We start from the raw sequence: 27,529 nt of genomic DNA, 5'->3' as shown, positions 1-27,529 counted from the left end.
GTGATTCTCCTGCTGGACAGATGCCACATGTGATACCAGTATATAACATTAGTAATAATATACAAGTGTAAATGAAATTATTATTTAGTGTTTTTCATTATAAAGAAGCACGATTAATACCACCTGATACCTAGTGAAATTGTCAGCAAGCAGGCATCTAACGAAGAAACATTTCTTTTGCTTTTTTCCTCCCCAGAGAACATATAACTGAACTGTGGATCTCATTACCCCGAGAGGCTGTGAAATAGGAAAGTTTAAATGGACCTGAAAGGAAATTAAACACATTCATAAAGGATAGTTAAGCACAATGAACCTTATGCAGCCTCCAGCTCAGCATTACTTTAAGAAACTGGGAGATAGAAAGTAGGAAGGTGTGAGAAGATTATATCTGCTTGGCTTCTTGTAGTTTTTTCCCAACCATCTGCTCTAAGTAGTACTTAGACACAGGACACAGGTTAGGCAAAGAGCTATTCTGAGCCAGTAGAGAAGACCTTATGTTCCTATTTTGTTCTCCTCATTACGTGTAAAGTAGGAATTTTATCTCTGTTCAGCACAAGGCCCAACTTTCTTTCAGCTTTCAAAACAGAAAAATCTCCAGAATTCTAATTCTAATTCCAGTCTAATTTAGATAATTCTCATTCACTTAATACCATATTGACAATTTTTCAGAACAATTTGAGTAGCAGGTAAAACAGAGTGAAAACCAGATTTCATCTGTCCAGTAATAAAAGCAGCTTTAAAACTATAGATATCTAGTCTTTCCAGTCACCATCACATGCATGTTTGGACACAAAAGATTTCTACAGTCAGACAGACATAGTAACACTTTTTAAGGGACTGTATTTTCACAATTTTGACTGAAGTCTATGAAAACTGTAAAGACTGAACATGCCTTAAAGAACTGCAATGCAGAGACAGGCCTAGTGTATTATTCTGGCTGAAAGTTTGAGTGATTTGGCTTTATTTTCCAAGATTTTCTTTGTATGTGAAAGCACTCTACAATGAAGAATAAACTTAAAACTAGGAAAATGCCCCACTCACTAACAACTTTCTGTAGAATGCAAGCTATGTTAGGTACTCTACATTCATTTCAATTCAGTGTTAGCCATATATTATTGTAAATTAAAAAGTAGTGAAGAATTTGGCATGTCTCATCAGGGACTCTCATCACAGCATGACAACAGTTCACACTGTATGAGTTACGCAGTGTAGGAACACCCTATCACAGCGTTCCTTATAGTTGAGCTCCTTTGATGAGAAATTCCCAGAAGCAATGCTTTAAGTTTGAGGAGAAAATATGTCTCTGGCATTAAACTCAAAGATTTACAGAGAAGGGAATACATTGCATAGAATGAGAACTAGCAATAAGACATCCACCATTCTTTCCATCAGTTTTACAGCTTATCTTGCTTTTCTTGGTGTTGCAAAATTTGGTGTGCATGAATATATGCAAAGCTGAAATAGTACTTGGCCACACATAATGATTAAAAAATAAGAGCTGAGTCTCAGTTCTCAGAAGGATCAAATCCATGGTGGCACTATTTCAACCTCAAATTCAGAACAAGTTTGTACAAAATCTCAGCTGATGGGCACTGAGGCATATGAAAGGCAAAGCACAACAGCAAAAAGGGAAGGGCAATATTCCCACTTCAAACATCTCCTCTCAGTTGCACACAATAGTAATGAATTTCAATATTCTGCTCTCCCTGTATAGCTCCCTACAGCACCATCAGTGTGATCTCTGCACACATCAGGAGAGCAGAATAGCAAAACAGAGAACTAGTGGCTCAGAACTTACAGTGATCAGAACGGCAGGAACAGCTAGATTGGGTCGATGGGATGCGAGATAAACATGTTCACCCTCACTTTTGTCTGAAGTAGGAGCACTGACCAAACTAATAACTGAACGCTCTCTGAAAGATGTGCAAATATTCAGTATGTCGACAACACTAAATATGCAATAGGAATGTGAAGCCCAACTAACTTTTTAAAGCATGTCCTGTTTTGGGAAACTGTACATGGCAAGGTTTGGGCAGTGCTGGGCAGCAGGGGCTGCCTCTCAGCAGAGCCCAGAGCTGTCCCATGTCAGGCCAGGGCCAGATCCAGCTACTCCAACAGGGCCTTGCTGCTGCCAGAGCTGAGGCATGAGCGACACTGGGTGCCTCTGGAAGAGCAGGTTAAAGAAAGGGAAAAACTGCTGTGTAACAGCAGCTGGCAGAGAGGAGTGAGAAATAGGAGAGAAATAGGAGAGAAGCAGCCCTGCAGGCCCCATGGTCAGTGCCAAAGGAGGGCAGGAGGTGCTCCAGGCATGGAGCAGAAGCTCCTTGCAGCCCAGTGGGAACTACAGTGGGTCCATGGTGGAGCAGGCTGTCCCTGTGCAGCCCATGGGAACAGCAGATCTCCACATGCAGCCATGGAGGAGCCCATAGTGCAGCAGTGAATGTGGTCTGAAGGAGTCACAGCCCATGGATACCTCTGCAGGAGCAGCCTTGGACCAGAGCTGCAGCCTGAGGAGAGGAGCCCGCGGTGGGGCAGGAGGGTTGGGGGAGCTGCTGCACAAGGGAACAGTGCTGGAGCAGTGCCTGAAGGGTTGGCTCCATGTATACAGACCTACTTTGGGGCAGTGCTTGAGGAGCTGCAGCCTGTGGGAAGCCCGTGTGGGGGTCATTTTGGGAAGGTTATATAAATAACTGCTCTGTCATTCTCCCCCCCCCCCCCCCCCCCCCCCCCCCCCCCCCCTTTTTTTTTTTGTTTGTAGTAACAATATTTGGTAATTACTATGCCAAAATGTAGCACAATTGATGCCCCAGAAAAGGAATAAGGACCTAACAGTACATATATTTCTCAGATGAAGTAAGTAACAAAAATATTCTAAATCTACTATCCTAGGTGGAGTTTTTACCAGTCAGGTCATTAGTAAGAACATTCAGAAGAGAGAAAAAGTCAGTAAATTTTTGTGACTCTCAAGAAGAAACAAAGGAAATGTAAGTAGAACAGTATCTCAGACATTACGGATGACAGAGAAGTGTTTGTGCGTATTGATTTTTTGTTTGTTTTTAAGCATCCCAGTAATCATGGGAAGAAAGCCAGCACACATGCAGTTTGGCTATCAGACATGATGTAATTGTCAATGACTGCTGTCACATTCTTTGAAAACCTATTAGAAGTGAAAGAAGGAAAAATTATCATGAATACATACGCAGTCCAGAATAAACAGTGTTTGAACACAAATTTTCTGCCACCAGAATATTCATTGTTCTCTCTGGAATGAATATTCATGAAGACGTAATTGCAATATTTGTTGTTGAATAAACGAAATCTCCAAAAGCACTCTCCTCATCTGAATAGGAAACCCTTCAAGTCGATCAATAACTGGAGCCTATTCTGAGAAAAAGGCAAACCTCCTTCTTACAGATGAAATATCTTTCCACCTAAGTGGATTTCAACAAAAGCCATTCAGTGGGTTCTGGAGCGTTACCCTGCCTCTTTTCACTAATGGATAGTCTATTTGGGCTTCTTTAAAAAAAATATCTGCATGATTCTTACAATATTAACATAAAAATTTATCAATATGATTTGTCAGCCAGCTTTTCAAGCTATCTTTTCTCTTGTACGAGCATCACCATATTATTACATATGCTTAAGTAATATATGAAAGTATGTTTATTACCTTCCCATATTAACATCACTTCATTGCAATTCTTCTTACCTGGTGGTAGTTCAGACTGAAGAGATACTTCAGTTCTTTACTAAAGTTCCTTAAGCTACTAGCTATTCACAGCTGGCAGGATTAAAACTTAGGGGAAAAAAGGGTTTTCTTTTACTTCTTACTAGGTTAATGTCTACTCTTTTAAAAGTATGTACTTGATTCCATTTCAGCCAGCAAAACAGAAGAAAACACTGGACCAGCAGAAATCCTAAAATAAAATTTAACTTCTCAAAAATTAACACCTACATTTAATGAATAATCTGAACTACTTGATAGATATCAAATGCACTATGAAGATATATGCTAACCAGATGTCATAGGGAAGCATGAGAGAAGAAGTGTAAGAGAAGAAATAAGGTTACAAAATGATTCACACATTTGAAAAACAAAAATATAGAGGGGATAAAACTCAAAGTTCAAACAGCTTTGAAAATCTCTTCTGTAGCAAACTGAAATATAATGTCTTTTAATAGTTGGGTAGTCATAAAGTTTAAGGTATTTCTGCATCTGTCGCAGTACTCATCAGAGCCACAGTGCTCTGTCTTGTGTATTAATGTACACCTTCCAAATACAGTCATATTCCCTGAGTATTGAAGAGGCAAAATAGTTCAAACAGTGATAGTGATAAAATGCCCAAGTAAAAATATCATGACACAGAAATTGGCCACAGACAGATGAGGAGCAGAAAAGACACTGATGTTCTGCTTTTTACAAAGTGGACCACCAGAAAAATATGGCAGTTTTAGTGAATACCAATGGAGGCTATAACCTGCAATAGCCTATAGCCTAAAGACCCCTATTAAACACAGTGAAAAAGATGAGACTGAAAATTCTACAAAATTGCCTCCTCTGCCCCTCCAAAACAGCTAATGATGCTAGAGCTTTCCCTGTTTTGCAGCCAAACCAGAAAAAAATGGAGTGATTCTTCTAGCCAAAGTAAGGGAATTAGGGAAATCCTTAAAAGATGAGTGTTTAAATATACAGAATATATCAGTCCAGAAATAGCCATTTCTAACCTTGTTCACCATGTTTATCATGGTGAAAATTTCCAAATTGATGGTAGTGAAAGCCGTAATATGAAAATCACTCCACCTTCTGTGAGCAGTGGCAAACACGTTCATGTTCACTAGCTGCACATGATTGTGATGGATCTATCAGAGGCTGTTGTAGTATGTCTAAAACTGTGTAATTTTGAAAGCAATACACAATTATTTTGGGTATTTTTTGTACAGAAGGAACAGAGTGTCCAGATATAATAACAGAATGGTTTGGGTTGGAAGAGACCTTAAAGACCACCTAGATCCAACTCGCATGACAAAGGCAGGGAAACCTCCCACTACACCAGGTTTCTCAAAGCCTCATCCAAACTGGCCTTGAACATTTCCAGGGATAGGGCTTCCACACCTTCTCTGGGCAGCCTGTTCCAGTTCCCTCATGGGGAAGAACTTCTCTTATATCTGACCTAAATCTACCCTCTTTTCATTTAAAGCTGTTATCCTTTGTCTTGTTCCTACACTCCCTGACAAGGGTTCTGTCCTCATCTTTCCCATGGACACAAATGGATGGAGCTTTTGTTTCCATAACAGGAAAACAAGAATCACTGAAATTTTCTTGAAGGACTGAAAAATGCAGAATGGTGTTCTTTAACGGAAAACCTTCCTGTCACAAGAGTATGCTTTATAATAAAAAAAGATATGCTAAAATTACAAATTGCATATGAAAAAAAATTATAAAATGGGGAAATCAGGAACTACTTAAGAGAAAATAGATGAGAGAAATCCAGCTGGAAAGAAGAAAATGTATCTGCTCTTCATTTTCACAGTTTCACAGGCAACAAAAATGTAACACTTCACCACAATGTGTAACCAGAAATAATTATTTTGATTAAACATTAGACTGTAGCCTGTATAATTTAATTAGATTCAAAAAATTCTCGGTGATAATCCTGAGAGATGACTGCGTCTGCTTGGACTCACCACTCCTTTACCCCCACCTTCACTAGACTCAAGAGTTTTCTCAGACCTGGAGAGATTTTTTTTCAGTTTTATATTTCTGTGCTGAAATAATTCCAGTATGTTAAAGCATCACAAATCCAAATCTCTTTTTACGCAGTCTGCATTGAATTCTACACATCTCTGCTTTTATACTTTTCACATTTTATAGTCAGTATTCCAAAGCCTTCCAGTATGAATACTGAAAATGCAGTTCTGCTGTTCCCAACTGTTTTGCAGCAGCCACCATCTACATACTAAACAACTGCGTGTTCCTTCCACTTGGGAGGAAAGCTTGAAATTGTACCACTATATTTTTTGTCTCCTACAAACAGTGCTTATCAGACACTGGGTTTGCAGGGTATTTGTCAGGAAAGACAGGTAAAGTGCTGCTTTACCTGTCAAAACTTAAATACAGGACATCTGTGCTCAGACAGATTTTTCCAGTTCTACCTAACAAGGATTCCAGCACTCACTTTGAGGAGACTGGGCTGGAGTCAAAGCACAGATCTTACAAAAGCCAAATTAGTAAGGCCTTTTGTAAAGCATGTTATTAAAAAAAAAAAAAAAAAGAAAAAAAGAAAATGGGAGACAGGAAGCTGTAGATACAGTGAATTTTAGGTCATAGAATGGCCTGGATTGAAAGGGACCACAATGATCATCTAGCGTCAACCCCCCTGCTATGTGCAGGGTCACCAACCACCAGACCAGGCTGCCCAGAGCCACATCCAGCCTGGCCTTGAATGCCTCCAGGGTTGGGGCATCCACAACCTCCTTGGGCAACCTGTTCCAGTGTGTCACCACCTTCTGTGTGAAAAACTTCCTCCTAGCATCTAACCTAAACCTCCCCTGTCTCAGTTTAAGACCATTCCCCCTTGTCCTGTCACTATCCACCCTCGTAAACAGCCGTTCCCCCTCCTGTTTATACACTCCCTTCAAGTACTTGAAGGCCACAATGAGGTCTCCCCGGAGCCTTCTCTTCTCCAAGCTAAGCAAGCCCAGTTCCCTCAACCTTTCCTCATAGGAAATATTGATTCAGGAAATATCCTCCAGCCCTCTGATCATTTTATTTGTTCTCATCTGGACTCGTTCCAAGAGCTCCATGTCATTCTTGTGCTGGGGACCCCACGCCTGGATGCAGTACTACAGATGGGGCCTCACAAGAGCTGAGTAGAGAGGGACAATCTTAAGAGAAACCCTGTGGTATTTGTATATTTTGTGAAGCTCAATTGCTAATGCATAGTGAAGTTTGCATTCATCCTCACTGATCTATAGATACATTGTGTTATACACAAAGAGCAATCAAAGAATGTTGAAAAAAAATGACAAATAACCTCCCTTTTAAGGTATGTGAAAAACATTGAATGTTACTAGAGTTATTAGTGAGCCATTCAATTTCCTGTGTATTAGCAACGTGCTTTGAAATGGTTGCCTGGAAATATCCAACAGGTCTGTACAACAAGGCAAACTTTCCAGTCAAGAACATCAAATCACTTTCTACTTTAGATGCAGTGAGATTGCTGACCTTCTGGAAGAAATTTAAAATGAGGCCATTATGAAGATTAATTTTTAAAAAGGAAAAGATTGCTATTCCTTTTTAATTAATGATCTCTATTAAAAACAAGAGATTTCATAAAAAAGCCAGAGGAAGGAGAAACAATAAAAATGTGGCTTGCTGGTCATATTGTAATGAGTATAATCCCACAGGTCTCCTTTGTTTAACGTATTATGCTTCATTGCCACTTAGAAGTCAAGGTCTGAAGGCTATAGAGACAATATGATTAAAAATCACGTAGTCTGATTTCTATTTACAATTAAATACTATTTCAGAAGAAATTTCAACTTTCTGATCTTCATTTGCACTAAGGCCTTGTGAACAATCTTTGCTAAATACGACCTTATGAATTCTTTTCTATATGAAATGACTTTCCTTAGAAATTTTCCACATAGGAGCATCCACCACACAATGTACTTTGGTGGCAGACATCAACCTCACGCAGCCAGTAAGAGATTTGCTGTGTGCTTCAGTGGTGAGTGCAATCCAATTTATAGCTCGTTAAATTGTGAATTGTTAAACTTCTGTCCCTGTTTCTCCTGATGAGTTAAAAATCCCTCTCCATCCTTTTCTAAATTTCATTATGCATTCCAGCTGAAAACTACTTAAGCTTAGCTAGTTAACTTGGCAGCAAAGTGAAAAAGGGATGCTATTAGAAACTGAATGTGAGGAGCTCCAGCAGAACCAGCAGAAACTCAAACTGCCATTCATTTTGCCACTCAAAATACCCATTTTGTGGTAGTCATGTAGCCTTGGTCCTATTTCAGTAGTTCAAGCTATGCTAGCATGCTAGCTTCAGCTTTCTGGCCATGTTTAGGAGCCCATCCTTGGTGAACATGTTTTTTTATTCTGAAATCAAATAATAATTTGCAAAAGTTTTACAAATCAAACCTATTGCAATTTAAAATAAATGTTCATTACATTTTATATCATTAATGAATGTACTGCACTCTTTACAGTGGATATTTATTCTAAATGCTTTAATAAACATTTAAACCTTAAGGGAACCATATATCAACAGTATAACTCCATAGCTCAGAATCTCTGAGCATCTTACAAGCAAGTAAGTTTCCCAGCCACACAAATGGTGTGCTTACAGGACACCAGTACATAAAACAATGAAACTTGAATGGATTTGTTTTGGTAATGTCATGAACCTATTTGAATGAAAGCCTGTGCTTTTCCACATCTAAGACCATGAGACAATCTAGTCTCTGCAAGCTGCTGTCAGGCTGACAGTACCTGTTCAGGCAGGGACTCTGTGGGTCCTGGTGATCTCCCCACTTGAACACACAATCTAGGTGAGTAGTGGGAGCACTGAGCACACAACAGCCAAGTACTAGCTAAACAGTCAAAGAAAATAGACATTCTTTCTTACTTTTATTCATTCTTGTCCTTGCAATTATTAGCTCTATTTAAGATTAAGGTTAATACTCCACAGGGATTTGTATATCTGCTATAATGAGAAACTGTAATGGCTCTGAAAGCAACGCAATACTTAATAGTCCATTACAACTTAAAGGAGTTATCTATCACACTGACAAGCAAGCTTCAAGGAAGCACTCCTGCACCTCAGGCTTCTCCTGGAGGGATGCCAGCAGGTTGCCTAGGGCTGGCCCCAAGGCACAGGCAACCAAAGTATGGACATGCGGACAGCTCTTTTGTCCTCAGTGTTACTCAAGGATAAATAAGATTTACTCTCAGAATATGTGTCACTACAACCAGATTGTCCAAAGAAGTATCTTCTGAACTCCCAGGAAAGCAAAAACCACTAATGAAGAACCCCCCATTCTTATTTTTATTATCATTACTGTGACTTTGCCACTGAAGGTTTTTTTTAGTCAATGCATTTCCAGGTGGCATTGCCAGCACAAAATGCCCTTCAAATGGTTAGAAACGTTCAAAAGATTTCCTCTTATTGTTTAATAGATTAAAAACTTAAAAAGCAACTTGAAAAAAAGCATGTACTTAAATAGCAGAAAAATTTATTGTGATCAATATTATTGCAAGTAATGACAGCTCCATTACAACACTGGCGGCATTAAATGCTGTTTAAAGAAATGGTTAGTACACTGCAAAATAGAGTTCTAAGTAAGAACTCTGTGGTTTAAAAGTGAAGTATTCTTATCATCTGGAAACACCTGGATTTAAGTCACATCTGAAAATGAATTTGGTAGTCTGTCAGCCAATTTCCTAATTCGTAGTCATTTGTTCATATCACAAAGCCACCAGGCAGGAGTGCATGATGGGCAGTCTCTACCCAAAAGTGACTCAGGCCTTGAGTAGGAAGGGTTTTGATGCCTGAATTAAAAAGTGTTTGCAGAGAAGGTTTAAAAGTTTGCAGCAAAATTACTCATCTGTGTGTGGCACTCTCAGCTGAACCCTGCAAGGACTGCTTACTTGCCCTTGGGAAAAAAAACAACAGTCCTTGGCACAGCAACTCAACCCAGCCCAGAGGAGGAGGTTAAAATGTCTAGGGACAATGTCACGCTCTGTGTTGCTCTCATATTTTCTCGCTGGACTGATTATTCTGACACTATATTCTGCACCCCATCTGGCAAGGAGCTTACTAAACATGTTTTTCACACTTACAGCACAGTATCTTTTCCAGGCTGTAATAGGGAAAGTTTATGTGTTTTAAAATAAAAGAAATAGGTCTCCAAACATTTTTTTGTGGATAAGCACAACTTCAAGAGAATATGTAGAGGAGGTCAGGCTCTGGCTGTCAGGCACAGGAAAAACTTCAGAGCCTTGAATATTTCACTAAGCTCTGGATCAAGATTAAATATGCAAGTGATCAACCTCTGTCTTCAGCTGTCTCTGTCTCCACAGTGCAGCCTTTCTGGCTCATCATTTTGTACTTGATCCTCTACCCATGGATGAATTCCCAACAAGAGATCTGGATTTCCTTTCAGGCACCAGATCATCACTTATCAGATGCTGCAGCAAGTACCTGATCCCTTACAACAGGGAAATCCCTGCTCTTCCCTTCACAGAGAGCAACTCCTTCGGACATCTCTCATCTATCCCAAACTTCCTCTCTTGTTGGCAATCACTTAATGTGTACATATCGAGACAAAACAGTCCTGTATTTTCCATGGAAAATACCAGTTAGTATTTAGACTCCAGCCTCCAAACAGCTTCAGTGAAGAGTTAAACACATTTTGAATATTTCTGCATTTTCTTGTGAGACAGACAGACGATTACACAGTAAGTCTTTCAATGCAGTAGACAGCTATTCTTTATTAACCAAGGACAAAAGAACCAATAAAAGATAACAGAGGTTAACTAGCTTTTTGTGAATTGCACGGCTGTCGTGTACCATGGACAGAAAACTCCATTAGAGATGGGCGCTGTGGCCTTTATTTAGTAATCCTGTTATCTGTGGCTTACTTGTATGTTTTAAACGAACATTGAGCTAAAATTCTCCTAGGCAGTTTTCCTGAAAAAATGCCCACATGAACTGCTAACAAAGAAAGTGGAGGCCTTTTTATATGTTGTGATGTCTCACTCCACATAAAAACATTATTTAATATACTGACTTATTTAATAACCAACAACATTCAGAGTTTGAAGACAACAACTTACGCTGGTTGAAAGTTTGAAACAGAGATTCTCTTCACCAATTCCAAATATAATTCCTTGGAAATAGGGTTTAAAATAACAATGCTGGTATACCACATAATGGAACTAGTGCTTAACATTAGATTTCAATCATGATGTGTATAATTTTAGGAATTCCTATTTTGATCATGGTAAAAAAAAATACTTTCCCAAAGCCGATATCTCTTTCTACTTTGGTGTCTGAGGCAAATGAACTCTGTGTGTTCATACTGTCTGTTAAAGACTGAATCTATTGCTAGTTTTCAACTAATGTTAGCTGAGTCACAGATGCCTCAAAGATAAACACATTAAATGATTTGTAAAAATCAGCAACTGTGAAGAGGAAGATACCTTATAGGTGCTCCTCCACCCAGGAATGTTACACTGGGAGCACAGCAGATGGCCCAGCCCAGCCTGTCCAGAGCTTGCAGGCTGTCCTGGAACATGGGGAACCCCCAAAGGCTTGGGAGAGCCTGGGAGAATGGGAGGACAGGGAGGCTGGAAGTGGACGGAATGACACAAGGTAATCTCCGAAGAACTAAGGCTGTTTCTTCTTAAGTTATGCATAATCTTTGTCAGAATGATGTATTTTGGTTATTGATCTTTTTATGTTTTGATTTACTCATCTTCTGGTAAATGCCTGATTTTTGACACTATGTGATCATTAATTTTTCTGGTAGAATTTTTATCATGTTCACCCACAGAAAGAGAGAAGGACCTCAAAAGACTGTCAGAAATGAAAATAATTTTATAAATAAGATAAATAGACTGCAGTGTGCTGCTAAAGATGTGAGATCACAGCCTAGTTCCCTGGCTCAGCTGCTGCTCAGGCTTTCTGATAGAAAATACCAGAGAATCCTTAAGGAAGTTTTCAGAACCAACTTAAAAAACAAGCGAACAAACAAACAAACAAAAACAAGAACAGAAGAAAGCAGAACAAAAATAACCCCACAAACATGCAAAAAAAAAAAAAAAAGATTTTTACAACTTACAGAGTGAAAAATTAGAGAGTAGCAGCAAGCAGAATATCATACTGAAAGAGACAGGGTTCAGGATTACACAGCGCTTAAAAATCCCAAAAGCCTCCTAGCTTCCTCCCTAAGCTCATACTGTGCCCCATTCATTCAACAGAAACAAGGGCTTGATTTGGAGTTACAAGATGTCCTGCTGATGCTTTGCCCACTCAGCATGATATGGTATTTCCTTCTCCTTTCACATCTCCCCCTACCTGTACTGTTTTGCACAGGTCTCATGTGCAAACCTCTGATGGTGATGCAGCCCAACTCACCATAAAGGCCCCAACTCCTTTGTACCAAAGAACAGAAATTTGGTTTCAAATGCAAGGCTTCAGCCAAATGAAGACTTATCTGCAGAGGAGTATTTAGCTACTACACACTGCCACTAGTGGGCACTGGAATGCACAAATAGTATTCATAGAAGACAAAAGTTCACATCTTGGGTGCCAGTGAAAACAGATGTAAGAATCAAGAAGTAATGCTTCACCCATAAAACCAGCACATCTGAACTCAAGCGCCTCAACAAAATGAAAATATAAAGAGATGACATCTCACAACATGATGGTGAAGAATCAGGTAAACAATGACAAATAATTTCTTATTATGCTTGTGATTTACTCTGAGTGGTAATGTTGGTAGTTATGCATACATTTAACTGCAGAGCCACTTGTACTTGCTAAAAGGAAGGAGGTGTATGCAAACATGGACATTCTGTAGTTTAATCACAGCAGAGATACTAAAAGAAACCTGAGGAATAAGAAAAAGGAATGTTCGTTTTGTGGTTTGACTTCTTAAGAAGAAATTTGGGATGTATTAAATGTAAGTAATGCGAGAAAGTCCTAGATTTTGGGTTTGTTTGTTTTTTTTTTCAACAACAATCAAAGAACCCAATGATATCAACAATTATTAATTTTAACAAAGTCTGGTGAAATTTGAGAAAATACTTGTTTAGTATTCCTGTTTACATTTGTGGAGATATAACAACTGAGTCAGAGTTGCCCATATAAACCTTCTTCTATCTCCGAAAATCTGTCTTTCTACCAGAGGTAGATGGCTTAGAGAGGAAGAACACCTACTGGAAACAATCAAAATGGTCAACTGTAGACTAGTTGCAGGATTTCAGCTATTCCTAGTATTAGTACAGGGGTATGCAAAAAATGGCGAGGCAGCAGCTTACACCAGCAATATGAAGTGGGACAATATGTTAAATGGTGAGATTTCGAGTAAGAACCATTTCTTAGCATTAAGGCGCTGATAAAACAGAATGATGTTAAAATAATTTTTTTCTTAATTCTTAACACCTTTTAAAGAGGTTAACAAACTGAATATGAAGTGAAAAAGGTGCTCCTGTGTCTCACATGAGATATTTCCATCTAAAACTGTACTGCATAAATTCTTAGAAAAAAGTAAGGAAAAGTGGGCCTGTGTACTCATGTGAAAGCTTCTTGCTTTTGCAAGATAGTTACTGCCTTGAGATTACAGATGGCCTAGTCAGAGATCATCCTTATCATTTGGAATTTAACATTCATCTTCAAGTTTTTGATTTTGTTTTGTTTTCTTTTCTGGCATACTAAATATATCAAGAATTTAAAAAAATCAGTTATAGCAATAAATTGTCAGTTTTCTCTCTCTCTCTTTTTTTTTTCTAATTGGAGAAAGGGAGATTGGGATCTGACATGTTTAGAGATGATTGATCAATGTGATGCCATTGGTCTTGAAGATGAAAAAAGACAGTTCTTAAATTCACGGCTATCTGCATGGTACTGCATGTACCACATGAAGAAGTGAGAGAAAACTCTTTGGCTAGGGTGAAAAGGAAAAGTCCTACATGCCCTGAAGTGGCAAGGTAGAGATACATGGAGGTTGAAAGTACTAGGTATTTACATATGAACCACATGTCTGTGCCCCTTCATTGTTAAAACAGAGCTGATATGCACAGTCAATGAAGTCAAAAGGCAACTCCACTCACCTAAATAAACATCTCTCTTTTTCAGTCAAGCCTGTGGGTGTAGAGTAGATGGAAAGGCAGATGACAGATGAATAATAGGGGAAAGGAAAACTTTATTTATAGTTTTGAGTCTACTTGTATTTGAAAGTGACACAGGCAAAAGGAGGTTGGCATAAAAAGAAAGAGAAGGGTAAGAGTGATGGAGACTACTGATTGGAGTGGATTAGAAATGAACTAAGTGAAATGTGACTTTTAGATCTCAGGAAATTTCCACAGATGTTTAATCCCCAATTTTCTCCAGAATGGAATTTTTCCTAAAATGGATTTGAAAAGAATTTGATAAATTAAATTATTAGATTTCTCAATCAAAATTAAACTTTCTACAATAATAGATAGTTCTGTCATTTAGGCTCATTTCCATATTAGACTACATTTTATTGCACGATGGGACTTGTACTTCTTTTCAATATTCTCTCCCAGAGAACAGACTCTGGTAGTAGACCACTCACATAATATAGCTGTAATCATGCACATCTGATGAGTCTGCTATACGTTATAGTTTTATGTAATATGTAGCAACCAGGGAATCTAGCTTACAGTGGGCACAACTATAATGTCTACCTGCAGACAAATATTGGTCAACCATTCTATGATTCTATGATTTTTCACGTGAAAAAAAAAAAAAAAACAAAAACTAGAAAACATTTCAAAGAAGTATTCCCATGAGACAAATACAATTTTTTAATTCTTGTTTTCAGGAGAGAAAAAAAATAAGTCAAGATTTTCTGAAAGATATCAGAAATGTGTAAAAGATTCCAGTTTGTATTGCCAGCCATTTCTCTTTCCTGCTGTTACGAAACTCAAGCACCATACAAACAGAAAGAAAGAGGCAGTTCTTGCTTCAAAGAACTACCATCTGAGTAGATCTGACAGAGAAAAAGTCAAAGTAATTTGCTGAAACTCACACAGAAGGTCATGACAGAGACAGAAATAAAAATCAGCCCTTAAAACCTCCTGACCTACAAAGGGGGTAAGACCAGTGTCTGTCATTAAAGAAAAACAGAAGGAGTTCACAGCGTGAAGGCAAAGAAAGCTTAACTTGGTAGAGCTTGTCAGTCTCTCAGAAAAGATGCGAAATTTTCTTCCAAGAGGAGGGATGTGCTGGAAGGTGAGTTCAGACTTTCAAATAGGAGTGAGCAAGCACTGAGATTTCCAAGTATGGAATGCTGGGGAACATGGAGAGTTAGTTTTTGGCAGTTAGTTAGGGCTGAAAGTGGAGGAGAGGAGATGCTTGGAGCAGAGGGGGCCTTTAGAACTGTTAGACCAAAACATCAGGAGGACTCAAATATTAAACTCTGCTCAGACTTTGCCAGGGGTGGACATGGTGTGCTGGTGGCAGAATGAAGAAGGATTTGGCACGATTTGCACAGAAAGAGAATATGAAAGTTGGGTTGTTCAGATGAAAACCTGACGGCAGAATCTGATAGGTGATAAGGACATAACAGTATATCTCAGGGAATCGATATAAGTTTCAAATGTTGCAAGAGGAATGTCGATAAAAACAGAAGCTATGCAGATAGCGATACAGCAGCACATTAAGTATCATTTCCTATCTCAGGACGTTCTAAATTTTTGTATCTCTTACTAAAAATGTGTCATAATAAATCATGAAATGTAACAGAAAAGATGTTTGGCATAAAAAAAGATATACCAAGTCATAGCTGAAATGTGTGAAATTACTCCTTGATCTGACATTAAATCTAATTGAAAATTCCACACCCCTGTGTGCTACAACAAGCACCGTGGTGGTGGACCTCAGAGCAAGGTACTGTCACTTTAAGGCATTTTTAAGAGACTTTTTTTCTGCAGGTATTGGACATGAAAAAAAATAAAAATAAAAAAACAACAAAACACCAGAAAACCACAACAGCAATTTCTGAGCAACTGAAGAACCTTGGGAACAGAGGGGACATTGCAAGAACAACCTCTATAAGAATACAAGATCTCTTCCTACTCTTCTAAGCTTCACTTCAAGTACTTTGCATTAATGAGGTGAGTAACTATGAAGCACAGCACGACCCAGAACACTATCCTCATTCAATAATCTAGTAGTCAAATAACTGTAAGATAATGCTGTTTCTTTACTGTGTTGATCTTCATTTAAAATTATATCAAAAACTGCTTTTTTTTTTTAATATTTCAGTATTTTTTGTGATCTCGATTTAACAGTTATGAGAAAGAAAAAGAAGAAGCAACACACATTTACTCCAAGTAATGTGGTATGTCACTTCACAGATATAGCTGGATTTTTCTCCTGCTTTTTCTGTGAGCATTCCTTCATAGATGTAATGCGAGAGATTTATAATACAGAACTCCTGTGCCCTTGTTTTGTTTCAGTAACACTTCTTTTCAGTACAGAATTTACTCCAGGGACCAGTGTTGTAAGTGCTGGAATAAGCATCACGGAATCATTCATACATGTAATTTCTGATGTCAGAAGAGAACGTCAGAATTACTGCTGAAATAAGGAAGGGATTTTTAGAATAAAGCAGCCTTTCAAAAAGAAGCCGTTTGCAAAAACGGAGCAGTCCATACCAAATCATTGCCCCTACATTTCACACAACCAGCAACTCTTCAGTGACCCTTTATCAGCCCAGGATTGCACTGAGTTTTCTTTCGATTAATAATACCTACATTAAACAATGTAATGCATTTTAGAAAATGTAAAATAAATCAGACGCAGTACACGAAAGCCTATTAGTCAATTTAAAATACTAAAATGCTTTGAGTTAATGTAAATAGCATGCATGCATTGAATTCTCTATATCTCATAATAACAAAACAAGAAGCATTCTCTAGAAATCATTCCCTCTTAACTGGCCCATTTAATTAACACTGAAGTATCAAACAATAAAATGAAACTCCTCAGAAAAAGATCCGTCACCGTGCATATTTAATTTGGCTGTATGAAATGATCCTGATTCCTGAAACTTTACTAGAGCAAAAATAAAAATCACACTGAGTGCACAAGCAGTAGTTTGAGGAGATGTGTATTCCATCTCCCTCGTTGAGTTAGTCGATAAACCACTCATCTCTCCTGCATATCAGCCGCAGCTCCTCTAAGCATCCCCATACTATTTACACTGATAAATTTTAGACCCTTAACAACGCAGTACCCCCAAATGCAGTCACAAACTCGGACAGACACAGATCTATTTCCTCCCTCCCACACGGTGCTTTATCAGACGCTATTTTGTTTAAATTGGCTACTAAACAGCATAGCACTGTACCTTTAAATACAAATCAAACAATATTCATATTCCCACGGTGCTGCTAGCTTCCCTTACGCATTGAATCGCCTGTAGATTAAAAGCTCAGAATCTGAAAAGGGATTCTGTTCTGCAGACCAAAGTTCTCTGTAGGAGATGAGGGAGAGGGTCAGTCCCGGAGTCACACACACACAACAGGCAGAAAACACACTTGTGATCCTCAGCTTTGGATAGCATCAGAAAGGGGAATAAAAAGCAGAAACACATGGCACACTGAGAACTGGTATCACTTATGGCTTCTAACCAAAGCAGCAATTAAACACCTTTCATCATTCCCCCAAATGCCTGATTTTTGTAAGAACTGAGAGAGAGACACACACACAAAGGCAAATCCCCTCTGAGCAGCAACGAAAACTTAATAACCTACCATTTTCTTTGCACTCTTCTGGAGGTTTAGCCTTTTTCGCAAGTCGTGGATCCAGCCATGATGTTGTCTTTGTGTTATGGCTGAAAAGAAAAGAGATCACTCTGAGCAGACACATACTGAAAGGAATCAAGTTTATTCCTTAAGAAAAAAGGGTTAGTCCAACAAAATTGCAATCGATACACTTAATTTGCTTACTGGTTCTAAGTAGCCCTGAAGGAGGTGTAAGAGTAATTGTGCAAGGCAGCTGTAAATTTGGCAACCTCAGCTCCCTGTCCTCAAAGCAGCTATTTTTATTAAAATCAACTAGAATGTTGCCAAGTTAACCTCATTGAAAATGCAGAACTCATCCAGAGCAAAAGGAATTTATTACAAATACAGTGTTCTCCCGTTGAACGAGTGCAGGCGGCAGGATTCTGTACCATTCTCACAGTTTTCGGATAGAATTATTTTCATCTTAAACCTGTCCTTTTCATAAATGCAGGTTTCTTATTTCTCACCAGCAGCACTGGCAAGGCACAGCGAAAGTAATGCAAATTACGGCATGTTCCTGCAAAGACTACGTTTCCGGACAGAGTGATTAATGATACTTTGTTTAACAAACCTTTATCTCTTCATAGATAATCCTTCTATCAAGATAAAATAGATATGCACAAGCTGAATGAATCATGTGGCTTCTTTCTATACTCTGAATAGATCTTTGAGGAATCAGCCATGAAATAGCACTGAACTGATACAAACTGTTTTCTAAGAGATTATTTTGTCAAATGAATTGACACTTAACACACCTAATGAGACTTAAACCAAGATTTTTTCAATGTATACCTTTACCATAAGCACTTGAATTTTGGAACCAATTTTTTTTTTTTTTTTTAAGTATGTTAAGGAAGGAGAAAAGGATGTGATCATTACTCCTTTATCTTTTGAGATGCCTTTCTTACAATACCATCATTCATAGTCCATTCTAACCCATGTTTTATTTATATGATACGCCCTAGGAGGATGCTTGTTCCATACAATTTATATAGTACTGAATTATTTAGGTTATTATTAATTTGCTATGTCACTGTAAAGTATACTTAAGACCTCTCTTATAAACATTAGCATAAGGTGTAGGGGGACCTGGCAAAAAATGGATTAGGATGCAATGGTTAATTGGTGAGTTACTGACTGATACAGTCCACGTGACCCAAACAGCACTGGTTCCCCCAGGGAAAAATAAATACATAGTACCAGCACTTTCTCACACCTTATCTCACTGTTTAAGCCTTGGCAGGTAACTTTTTCTCTACCTTGATTTCTCTATCTCTGAAAACAGTGATAGTACTTGCTGCTCAGCATTATTGTCACAATATTAAGTCTTCCTACACACTTTTGATGAAAAAAAAAAAAGGGGGGGGGGGGGGGGGGGGAGAGATGAGCATCATGTATGGGTAAAATGGCAAACAAAATGAAAATTGAGGCATTTAAATTCCTATTTTAAGCACACGCTAGTCTAAAACACCATTTGTGACAGGTGAGGAGGAAAAATGAAATCTTCACCTACTTTAGGAGCATGGCTGCATCTGCAGAATATGAAGAACAACAAACTAAAGGTAAAGCAAATTTGAAACAATGCCATCAGCCCGTGCTTGATTTCAAATGCAAGTAAGACGCTTTCTCTGAAGATTTGGCTGCCTGTGGTCTCCTGTAGGGTGTATTTTTATACCGCAGTCACAGCCTAGCTGCAGCTTGTGCAGACATACTTGAGCTAGCTTTAAATTAACCAGTGGAGCTACCGGCAGTGACGCTGTTGCAGCAGTGTGGAGCTCAGCGTGGGCTGCTCTCAGCTCCTTGGGTGCAGCCAGCAGCACACACTGAGCTCCATGCTACCACGGGTGCCTCGTTAGCAGTGCCAACGCTAGGCTCTAGCTTGGGCTATCGCTACAAGCTGCAGTGGCAACTCTGGAGTATGGACATGTCTGTGCAATAGCCACTGACTCCCAGCTACCAATTCTGAATGACTGCAGGGACCCCCACTGGTTGCAGGGATTCACAGATAGTTTCCTACAGCTCTGAAAGAGCAAAATATATGACTACACTCAGGAATTTTTGCTGTGATATAAAATGCATCTCAAAGCACTTTAGAAAGGAAATAAAAACCATCACTCCTATTTTAAAGGTGGGAAAATGGAGTCACAGAGACAGCAAGCAATTGTCCATAACCACCAAAGGACCCAGTGGCAGAAGCAGTGCTAATGGCCAACTCTGTTGTAAGCTGGCTGGCTGGTGTTTGCCTCGTAAGACTGCATGAGAGCAGAACAGACCAGTTCACCAGCCCTGAAAATATCCCTGTGACATTTCTAGAATAGGCCTGATGTGAGTTTCCAGGCTTCTGCAAAGACAGGTGCCAAGCTGAAAATAAGCCCAATTCAGCGTTATTGTTTAAATGTGTGAATTACTTGAATTACATCCTTTGAGGGTTTTGTTGAAACCAAAAGCAATAACAAGCAAACAACTACGCTTCCCTGCAGCATAAATGTGGCTTTCATAAAGCCAGGAGGACTACTCCCTTCCAGTTTTGTCCACTGTGCCCATTCCATGCAAAACCAAAACTAAATAAAAAAGTCAACATTTTTTTTTTTCCAGCAGGAGAATGATCCTTCAGTCTGTAGCAGCATTTCAGAGAGTAAAGATGGTATCTCATCTAGGTGAGGTCTTACAACACTCAATCTCCTCTTCTATATTCTGTCTCATTCAGCAAAAGTTTAAATTATCCACAAGAACTTTTATCCAAAGCAAGCAGAAGGACCAAAGTACCTTTTGAAAATCACCCCTCTGTTCCTTATCCATCTCTATGCTTGCTTCCTTGCTTCACACCTGCTCTATCATTCATACAGAAACTTATGGAATCACTTGCAATGGAACTTCAAGTACTTCCAGATGGGTGCTCCAGCATGTGGTAAAACTCCTTTTCCTTTTCTGAAGATTGATCCTATCTGAAAGAATGCAGAATTAACAATAGGACAAGAGGGAACGGCCTTAAGTTGCACCAGGGAAGTTCAGATTAGATGTTAGGAAAAATTTCTTCTCAGAAGGAGTGGTGAGGTATTGGGACAGGCTGCCCAGGGAGGTGGAGTCACCATCCTTGGAGGTGTTTCACAGAGCGCAGATATGGCACTGAGGCTCATGGCATAATGGGCATGATGGGGATGTGCTGATGGTTGGACTGGATGATCTTAGTGATCTTTTCCAACCTTAATGATTCTATGACTCTATTCTATGATTCTATGAACTCCATCTTCTAACATCTCTACAAAACCACCTTAGAGGTGATTGTTCAGATCACCTCAGCAACCAGGTACCCAGCGCACCTACGCTCCTACAGTGAGTAAACACTTGACTACCACTATGCTCCTCTCTGTAAAAGAAGAAAATAAGTGCTCCTGCATTATAGCACTGTGGTTGCCTCTGTATGTCTACTTCTCTCCCATTGAGGAGGTGTATATACAGCAGGGTCCTCTTCCAATCTCCCTTATGTCAGCTTTTGAGTTGCGGGCTTTGGAAAGATACTTCTCTTTCCATACACCATGCCGTTGTTCAGGTTAATCCGAAGCCCTGTCCTTGGAGACATTCAAGGTAAGACTGGCCCAGGCTCCTAGCAACCTGATCTAGCTGTAGATGTCCCTGTTCATTGCATTGGGGTTGTACTAGATTACCTTTGAGGAGGTCTCTTCCAATCCAAATGATTCTCTCTATTATAACCTCCTGTTATATGTCTTCCAGAAAGGACTAAAACCGAGCTTAGCCAACAGCACAGACACAAAAGTGGCAGTTTGTTCTCCACACAGATGGAACAGACTGAAAATGAGAGGAAGAACAAGGGCTTGCTAGTGCTGGCTGTCTGAATATCCCATGGCAGGCTGCAGGGACAACTCATGGAAGATGTCAGCTCCTCTGAGTCCCAGTACTCTGCCTGTTTCATATTCAGCTCTGCAATGGATTCGAATCTGTAGAAACTATAGGGAGACAATATCTAGCTCCAAAAGAGTTTTTAACCTAATTTAAAAGAAGCCCTGGTAGGAAAGTTTTAACAATGATAAGAAGACAGAAGGAACAGTAAAATGGTCAAATTAATATCAGTGGCAAAACTAACTCTGACACATATCTTCTGCAAAAAGCTGTGAACATTTTAATGTTTCTTAAGCACTAAAAATCCTGTAAAATGCACACAGGAGAAGCTGTCCTGCCTCACCACTATATCTAACCATGTGTGCACTTTGAGGAGTTCTACAGACAGACCATAAGGAGAAGGGAATGAGGATTTGCAGATTAGTTATGAATGAGCTCTGGATGAATAACAGAGACAGTTGTGGAACAAATGCACAAACAGTCAGAGCAGTTGTCACTGGCTGAATGAGCATGAAGTGATGCAACAAAAGCATCCTGTGAGAAAAACAGCTGTGGCTTCACCAGCATTTTCCGCTGGCCACTGTTTCATTACTCAGCAATAACCATACCTCATAATTAATGGGCAGATTTATAAAGGCAGTTACACAGTTTCCACAATATTGATAAATAGCTAGGATGACTGAACTAATACATGGTTGCTGGCAAACAAGCCAGGTATGCCTCAGAATGTCTTAAAATCAGCAGCAACCTCCTAATTCTGGAAATCTCAAAAGCAGTGAATGAAAAATTTCTTTGGTTCTGCCTCATAGAGTTGGAGCACGAGAATAGCAGAACATTTGTAAATTCAGTCTGATTTATTAACTGCTATACGAAATATAAACAATTTTAGACTCAAGGTTTATTGCAGTGTTGAGAAATAATGTCAAAATAAACTCCACCAGGAATGATGACAATGCTAGCCAAAAGTCAACATACTGATTATTGAAAGTTAACTCAAATCCTCTTTACCAAGCACTTACGCTTGGCAGAAATAACTTATTGCAGTCAGTGTCCTACAGTATCAATTAGAATAAAATATAAACTTATATGAAAAAAAACAAAACAAAACATTTTTCAGCTGGTTTAAATGGAATGAAAGAAGCTCAGAATACTTCCCAGAAACTCTGACTCAACCTCCCGTTCTTCTCTTTGTAACTCTGCTTTCAGTACTTTGCAGCTTGTTCATAAACCAGTCTCCCATTATCACTGGAGCTTGGTGCCAGCACCAAAGACTATGGAAATTCAGTGGATATTTGTCTGTATTGGAAATTCAGTGGATACTTGTCCATACTTTAATGTATTAAAAAAAAACAACACTTGGAGTGTGGCATTTCTTGCTTAACAATGTATTAACTTACTATTATTTGTCATGAAGTATATTATTTTACTTAAGATTTTTAATATGATAGATTGGTGTTAGCAATCTGCCAGTTTAAAGCACTTTGACAGATGAAGTTTCTTATGGTAACAAAGCCCTCAGAAAACCTCTTGAAACATTTCTGAAGGGAATACAGAAACCACTTACTGACAGTAATAGCTTTAATGTCTTTTGAAAACACTGCAAACCTATTCTAAATTGTGACTCTCGTAAGGTATGTAATTTGCACGTTATTGTGAAAGGCATTTCAGAATGGGTATTTACCAATGTGCTGCTTCAGTGTATTCGGGGACAGCACATATGGGTTTGTTTGGGTTTTTATTGTGAATGCATAACATTCAAGATGCTCCTCAATAGAACAGCTTGAGCAAAGAAGAGTATGAGAGACAGAAAGAAACCAAGTACACTATAGGCCACCTGACTTTTGTATTAAAATGCTTACTCCTTTCCCCTGTTTGTATACCTAAGATTTGACTACCTGCAGAGCTTTGGAGAAACTGATTTTCAAGCAGTTCACATGTAGGGGGACAGTGACAAAAAAACTGAGCAGTAAAATTACAGTTTTGCAATTCATCCTTTGTAGGCTACTTCTCAAATTCTTGCATACATGTAAGGTGAGATGTAGAACAGACTCCACTTCTGGCTATGGTGAGAATGAGAGTAGCTATGACTGCACTTTGTGTTGCACTTCACACTGTTGGTTTGTACTAGGTGTGTCTGGAATATGAGGTCCTTAAGAGATACAAGTTTGAGGATGCCCATTCTGTGCATCCCAGATGGCCTTGGCCAGCGGTAAGCACTTATGTACTTGTACCAAATACAGTGGTGGCGCCTCTAGGCATTTGTAGGAGCAGAAGATGCATATGTAAGATTTTTGAATGAATACACAACTGCCTAAGGTCTCCTACGGTCATTTCTACTGTTTAAAGCACTCTCTTTGACTCAGGCAGCTAAATTGTGACCAAGAATGGATTTCATTTCATGTGACTGATATCTAGAAATTATACGGCTAACTTTGTAGTGTTCTTCTCTACTCAAAGGAGAGGTATCTCTACAGAATAATTTATCTTACTTGTTTTAGGGTAGGATTAGGGACCTAAACATATGCTCTTAATACCATGTTTGTATCTGTGGTGTCTTTCAAGTGGTCTCCAGCTGCCATTCTGTAATGGCATTGTTATATTGGGTTTGTATCCTGTCTGCTAGGTCCATGTATATAACTTGGGCTATTACTATACTTTTACAGTAGTGCTTTTACTCAGATCAGGATTCAAGTGAATATTTTAATTTACCCACTGAGCATCCTTAGAATTGTAAACTTCTTTCATTTGAGCAAGAGCTCACCTAGTGCACTTCAGCCATTCACAGGACTGCAGGGAAGGGCACCTGGAAAGAGACAGTGAATGCAGATGCTGGGCCATGAGCACCAAGTGTTTCACTCTGCAGTCTGCTGATATTACTAAAGCAGATGCAGATATGATTTAGTTCATAAAGAATCCAAATGGATTTTAGCTCTAATCTGGTGCCATGGACTGAATCCCTGTCAGGGTTTGGAGCCAATTATTTGTACTCCTAGAGATAACTTTATTTTTAGTTTTATCTGAAAATATTTTAGTAATCATACTCTGACGTGAACCAAATCACAGTGAGGGAGACAAACACACTTTCTTCAAAAGTGTACTCCTGACAAACACTGACATGCTTCTGCACTTGTACCCTTGAATATCCTAGGGGATTTTTACTAATAAAAGCACCTATGTTTGGATAAAAGGATTTCATCCTTTGCAGGATGAATCAGCCTCTGGAGATAATTACCTCTCATCACTGACCACAAGAAGAGTCTTGGTAAGTGGTTTGTACTAGATATCTAATGCTGCAAAGCAAGCTAGGTGAATGAAGTCCACTAGTTCATTTAAAGGAAAGAAGGTGAAAGAATATAATACCACTACAGATGTCAGAAGAATGGTGTAAAAAGAGGAACTCTGCAGAGCACCAGAGACATTTGGGGAAAAGACAAGAAATTAGAGAGTGAGGAAAGACAACAGGAGTTGAGCTGGCAGTTTGGCCTGGATGTCAGCATAGATTAAAAAGCAGTTGAGAGTAAAGGAAGATTTAGCAATGGTACACATTAAGTATGTCTTTTGAACGTCAAAATATAAGAGAATTAAAAAATCACAGAATCGTAGAATGGTCTGGGTTGAAAAGGACCACAATGATCATCTAGTTTCAAACCCCCTGCTATGTGCAGGGTCACCAACCACCAGACCAGGCTGCCCAGAGCCACATCCAGCCTGGCCTTGAGTGCCTCCAGGGATGGGGCATCCACAGCCTCCTTGGGCAACCTGTTCCAGTGTGTCACCACCCTCTGTGTGAAAAACTTCCTCCTAATATCCAACCTAAACCTCCCCTGTCTCAGTTTAAAACCATTCTCCCTTGTCCTGTCACAATCCACCCTCGTAAACAGCCATTTCTCCTCCTGTTTATAAACTCCCTTCAAGCACTGGAAGGCCACAATGAGGTCTACATGGAGCCTTCTCTTCTCCAAGCTAAACAAGCCCAGTTCCCTCACCCTTTCTGCAGTTCCAGTCCCTCACTCCAAAGTAATTCGTCACAAGGCAAGGAACTGGTTGCTGGAGAAAGAAACTGCAAGTTATCTTGCCTGGTGCCAGTCCCACTGTGTGTCATGCTGAAAGACAAAGACTGGGAGATGTGACAGTTGTTATGCCTAACTGAAACAGACAGATTCAACATGTGTAGAGATGGAAAAAGCATCATGGACATCTGTGATCAAATTCACAGGAAGCTGATGATTAGGAATCACCTAGTTGATAAAGCCATACTGATACTTGTCTCTTGAAGAAGAGGAATCCTGTCAGAAGTGCACATTGAAACAGCATGTAGAAAAAGTCCTTGGAAGGTCATCTGAAATGCCCGTTAATTACAGTTGCTGACATAACCACAAAACCAAGACATGGCAAATCTCAATATTACAAACTGATACACTGATGATGTAACACAGTTGCAAAAGACCTAAGTTAGCTCCTAAGAGATTGGACAGTTGCTGCAGGATATGGAAGTAATCCTGAGCTGATAGAAGGGTGTACTTACATCTCAGTACTTTTAGCATATTCTATTATGAAAGATAAAGGTGATCAAATTCAACGATGTGGCTACGTTTAACTAATATACTTTGCTTTTTGATGGTGAACTGATGAGCAAGCAGGAAGAGTTGAGTAAACAATTATTCTTCAGGTAAGCAAGATGCTAGGATAAACATGCTATTCCTGCCATCAAAAGACTTTCCTACCTTAAAAATTAGAAATACTGATCCCATTGAAGTCAGCCGCAATATTCTTAGAAACAAACTGGGTCAAGTTTTTACTTTTCTAGTCTGTAGCTATACATCTCTTCAGGTAATACCTGAAATAGCAGCAGCTATATTCAAAACATTAATGGCTGTTTTTTACTGAGAAGAGGAGAGTCCTTGGTAGAGACCTATTTTATGGCTGTTTTGTAGTCTTTTATGATGCTCTCATGAAAAGTACTTCTAAGTAAAAAAGGTACTGCAGTGGGTCCAAAAGCAATGCTGACTGTAAGATCAGGAAAGGAGGTGTCAATGGAGGAAAAGACTTCATATCTGTGAAATGTACTGGAAAATGTTTTGTTAAACCTCACATGTCCAAATTCTCCTAAAAATGATCACCACAGTTCAAAGATGATCCCTTATAGATGTATTACAGAGGTTTAAGATTATTCCAGACTTTTCTCCACTAACAAAACAACCAGTAATGTTATATTAGCAAAGAAGTGCTTTGAACAGAGTAAGTTAAATTGATTCTGTTATGGGTTATGCAATGTCCTTGAGACTATTCATTAAGGCTTAGCTATAGCTCTGCTTGACGACAGGTAGCTCTTCCTGGCTTAATTTCTTGCACCCTGCAACCCTTCCAGAGAGTTCTGCTCCCTAGGTGGAGAGGGCTGCAGAGAGAGGCAAAATCAATTCTGCCTTTTAGAAATAAGTATCATAGAAACCATGACAGACCATTTCTATAGGATGGTCTATGATGTAATGGTGGAAATGATGGGGTATGAGAGTTGACTGAGTGCTGGATTTAAGGCTAGCTGCCCATTACAGTAGATGCACCAAGATACTTTTACATTCCCTTCAACACTGCACTGGGACAACACAGCAAACATCGAAAGCCTGAGATCCATCAGAGCCAGTGTCTGCTGACTTTGCAAGGACAATACAAGGCTCCTCTCTCTAGTACGTGGTTTTAGAGCTGTTGGCAAGGTGAAGTCTGAAGGCTATGGGGAATTTCAGCCTTTTCTTAACCCCGGAAGAGGGAAAAAACTAAAAATCAGTGACAGCTACAATTTAAACTGCACCAAAATAAGTCACAGTCGTCATCTCTATTTAAAGTAGGAAAGAAGGATTAGAACTGGATTCTTTTTTGGTGATATTCTAATTTATATACAGTGTTTTAATTATTGCATGTTTTCATTAGCATACGTTCTAAATGAAAGTAAACGTTGGAGGTGAACTCCTATTTGTGTGGTATGTGCCTGTATTTAAAAATCTGATTCCATATGTAAGGGAGGCTGGAAGCAACCCAAGCAATGTACTTAAGTAGCTCTTCCTGAAAAACAGTGGTAAGTATTATGCAGTAGGCAGGGATGCTCTTCCTGTTCTGTCTGTGAATGCT

The 27,529-nt window shown here is 39.2% G+C and overlaps 1 protein-coding gene across 15 annotated transcripts in view; it reads right to left on the bottom strand.

Annotated features, from left to right (window-relative positions):
• MAGI2 (membrane associated guanylate kinase, WW and PDZ domain containing 2) overlaps positions 1 to 27,529 on the bottom strand; it is a 726,830-nt gene that overhangs the window by 216,820 nt on the left and 482,481 nt on the right. For all 15 annotated transcript variants that reach the window (NM_001396254.1, XM_040685423.2, XM_040685432.2 and 12 more), the window contains one exon: positions 17,519 to 17,598. In NM_001396254.1, coding sequence (NP_001383183.1) covers positions 17,519 to 17,598 — 80 coding nt within the window. The remainder of the gene's footprint in view (positions 1 to 17,518; positions 17,599 to 27,529) is intronic.

This window comes from Gallus gallus, chromosome 1 (assembly GCF_016699485.2).
Source record: "Gallus gallus isolate bGalGal1 chromosome 1, bGalGal1.mat.broiler.GRCg7b, whole genome shotgun sequence".
NCBI lineage: Eukaryota > Metazoa > Chordata > Aves > Galliformes > Phasianidae > Gallus > Gallus gallus.
The sequence above is the reverse complement of the archived record's forward strand: the minus strand, read 5'-3'. Positions and strand labels throughout refer to the sequence as shown.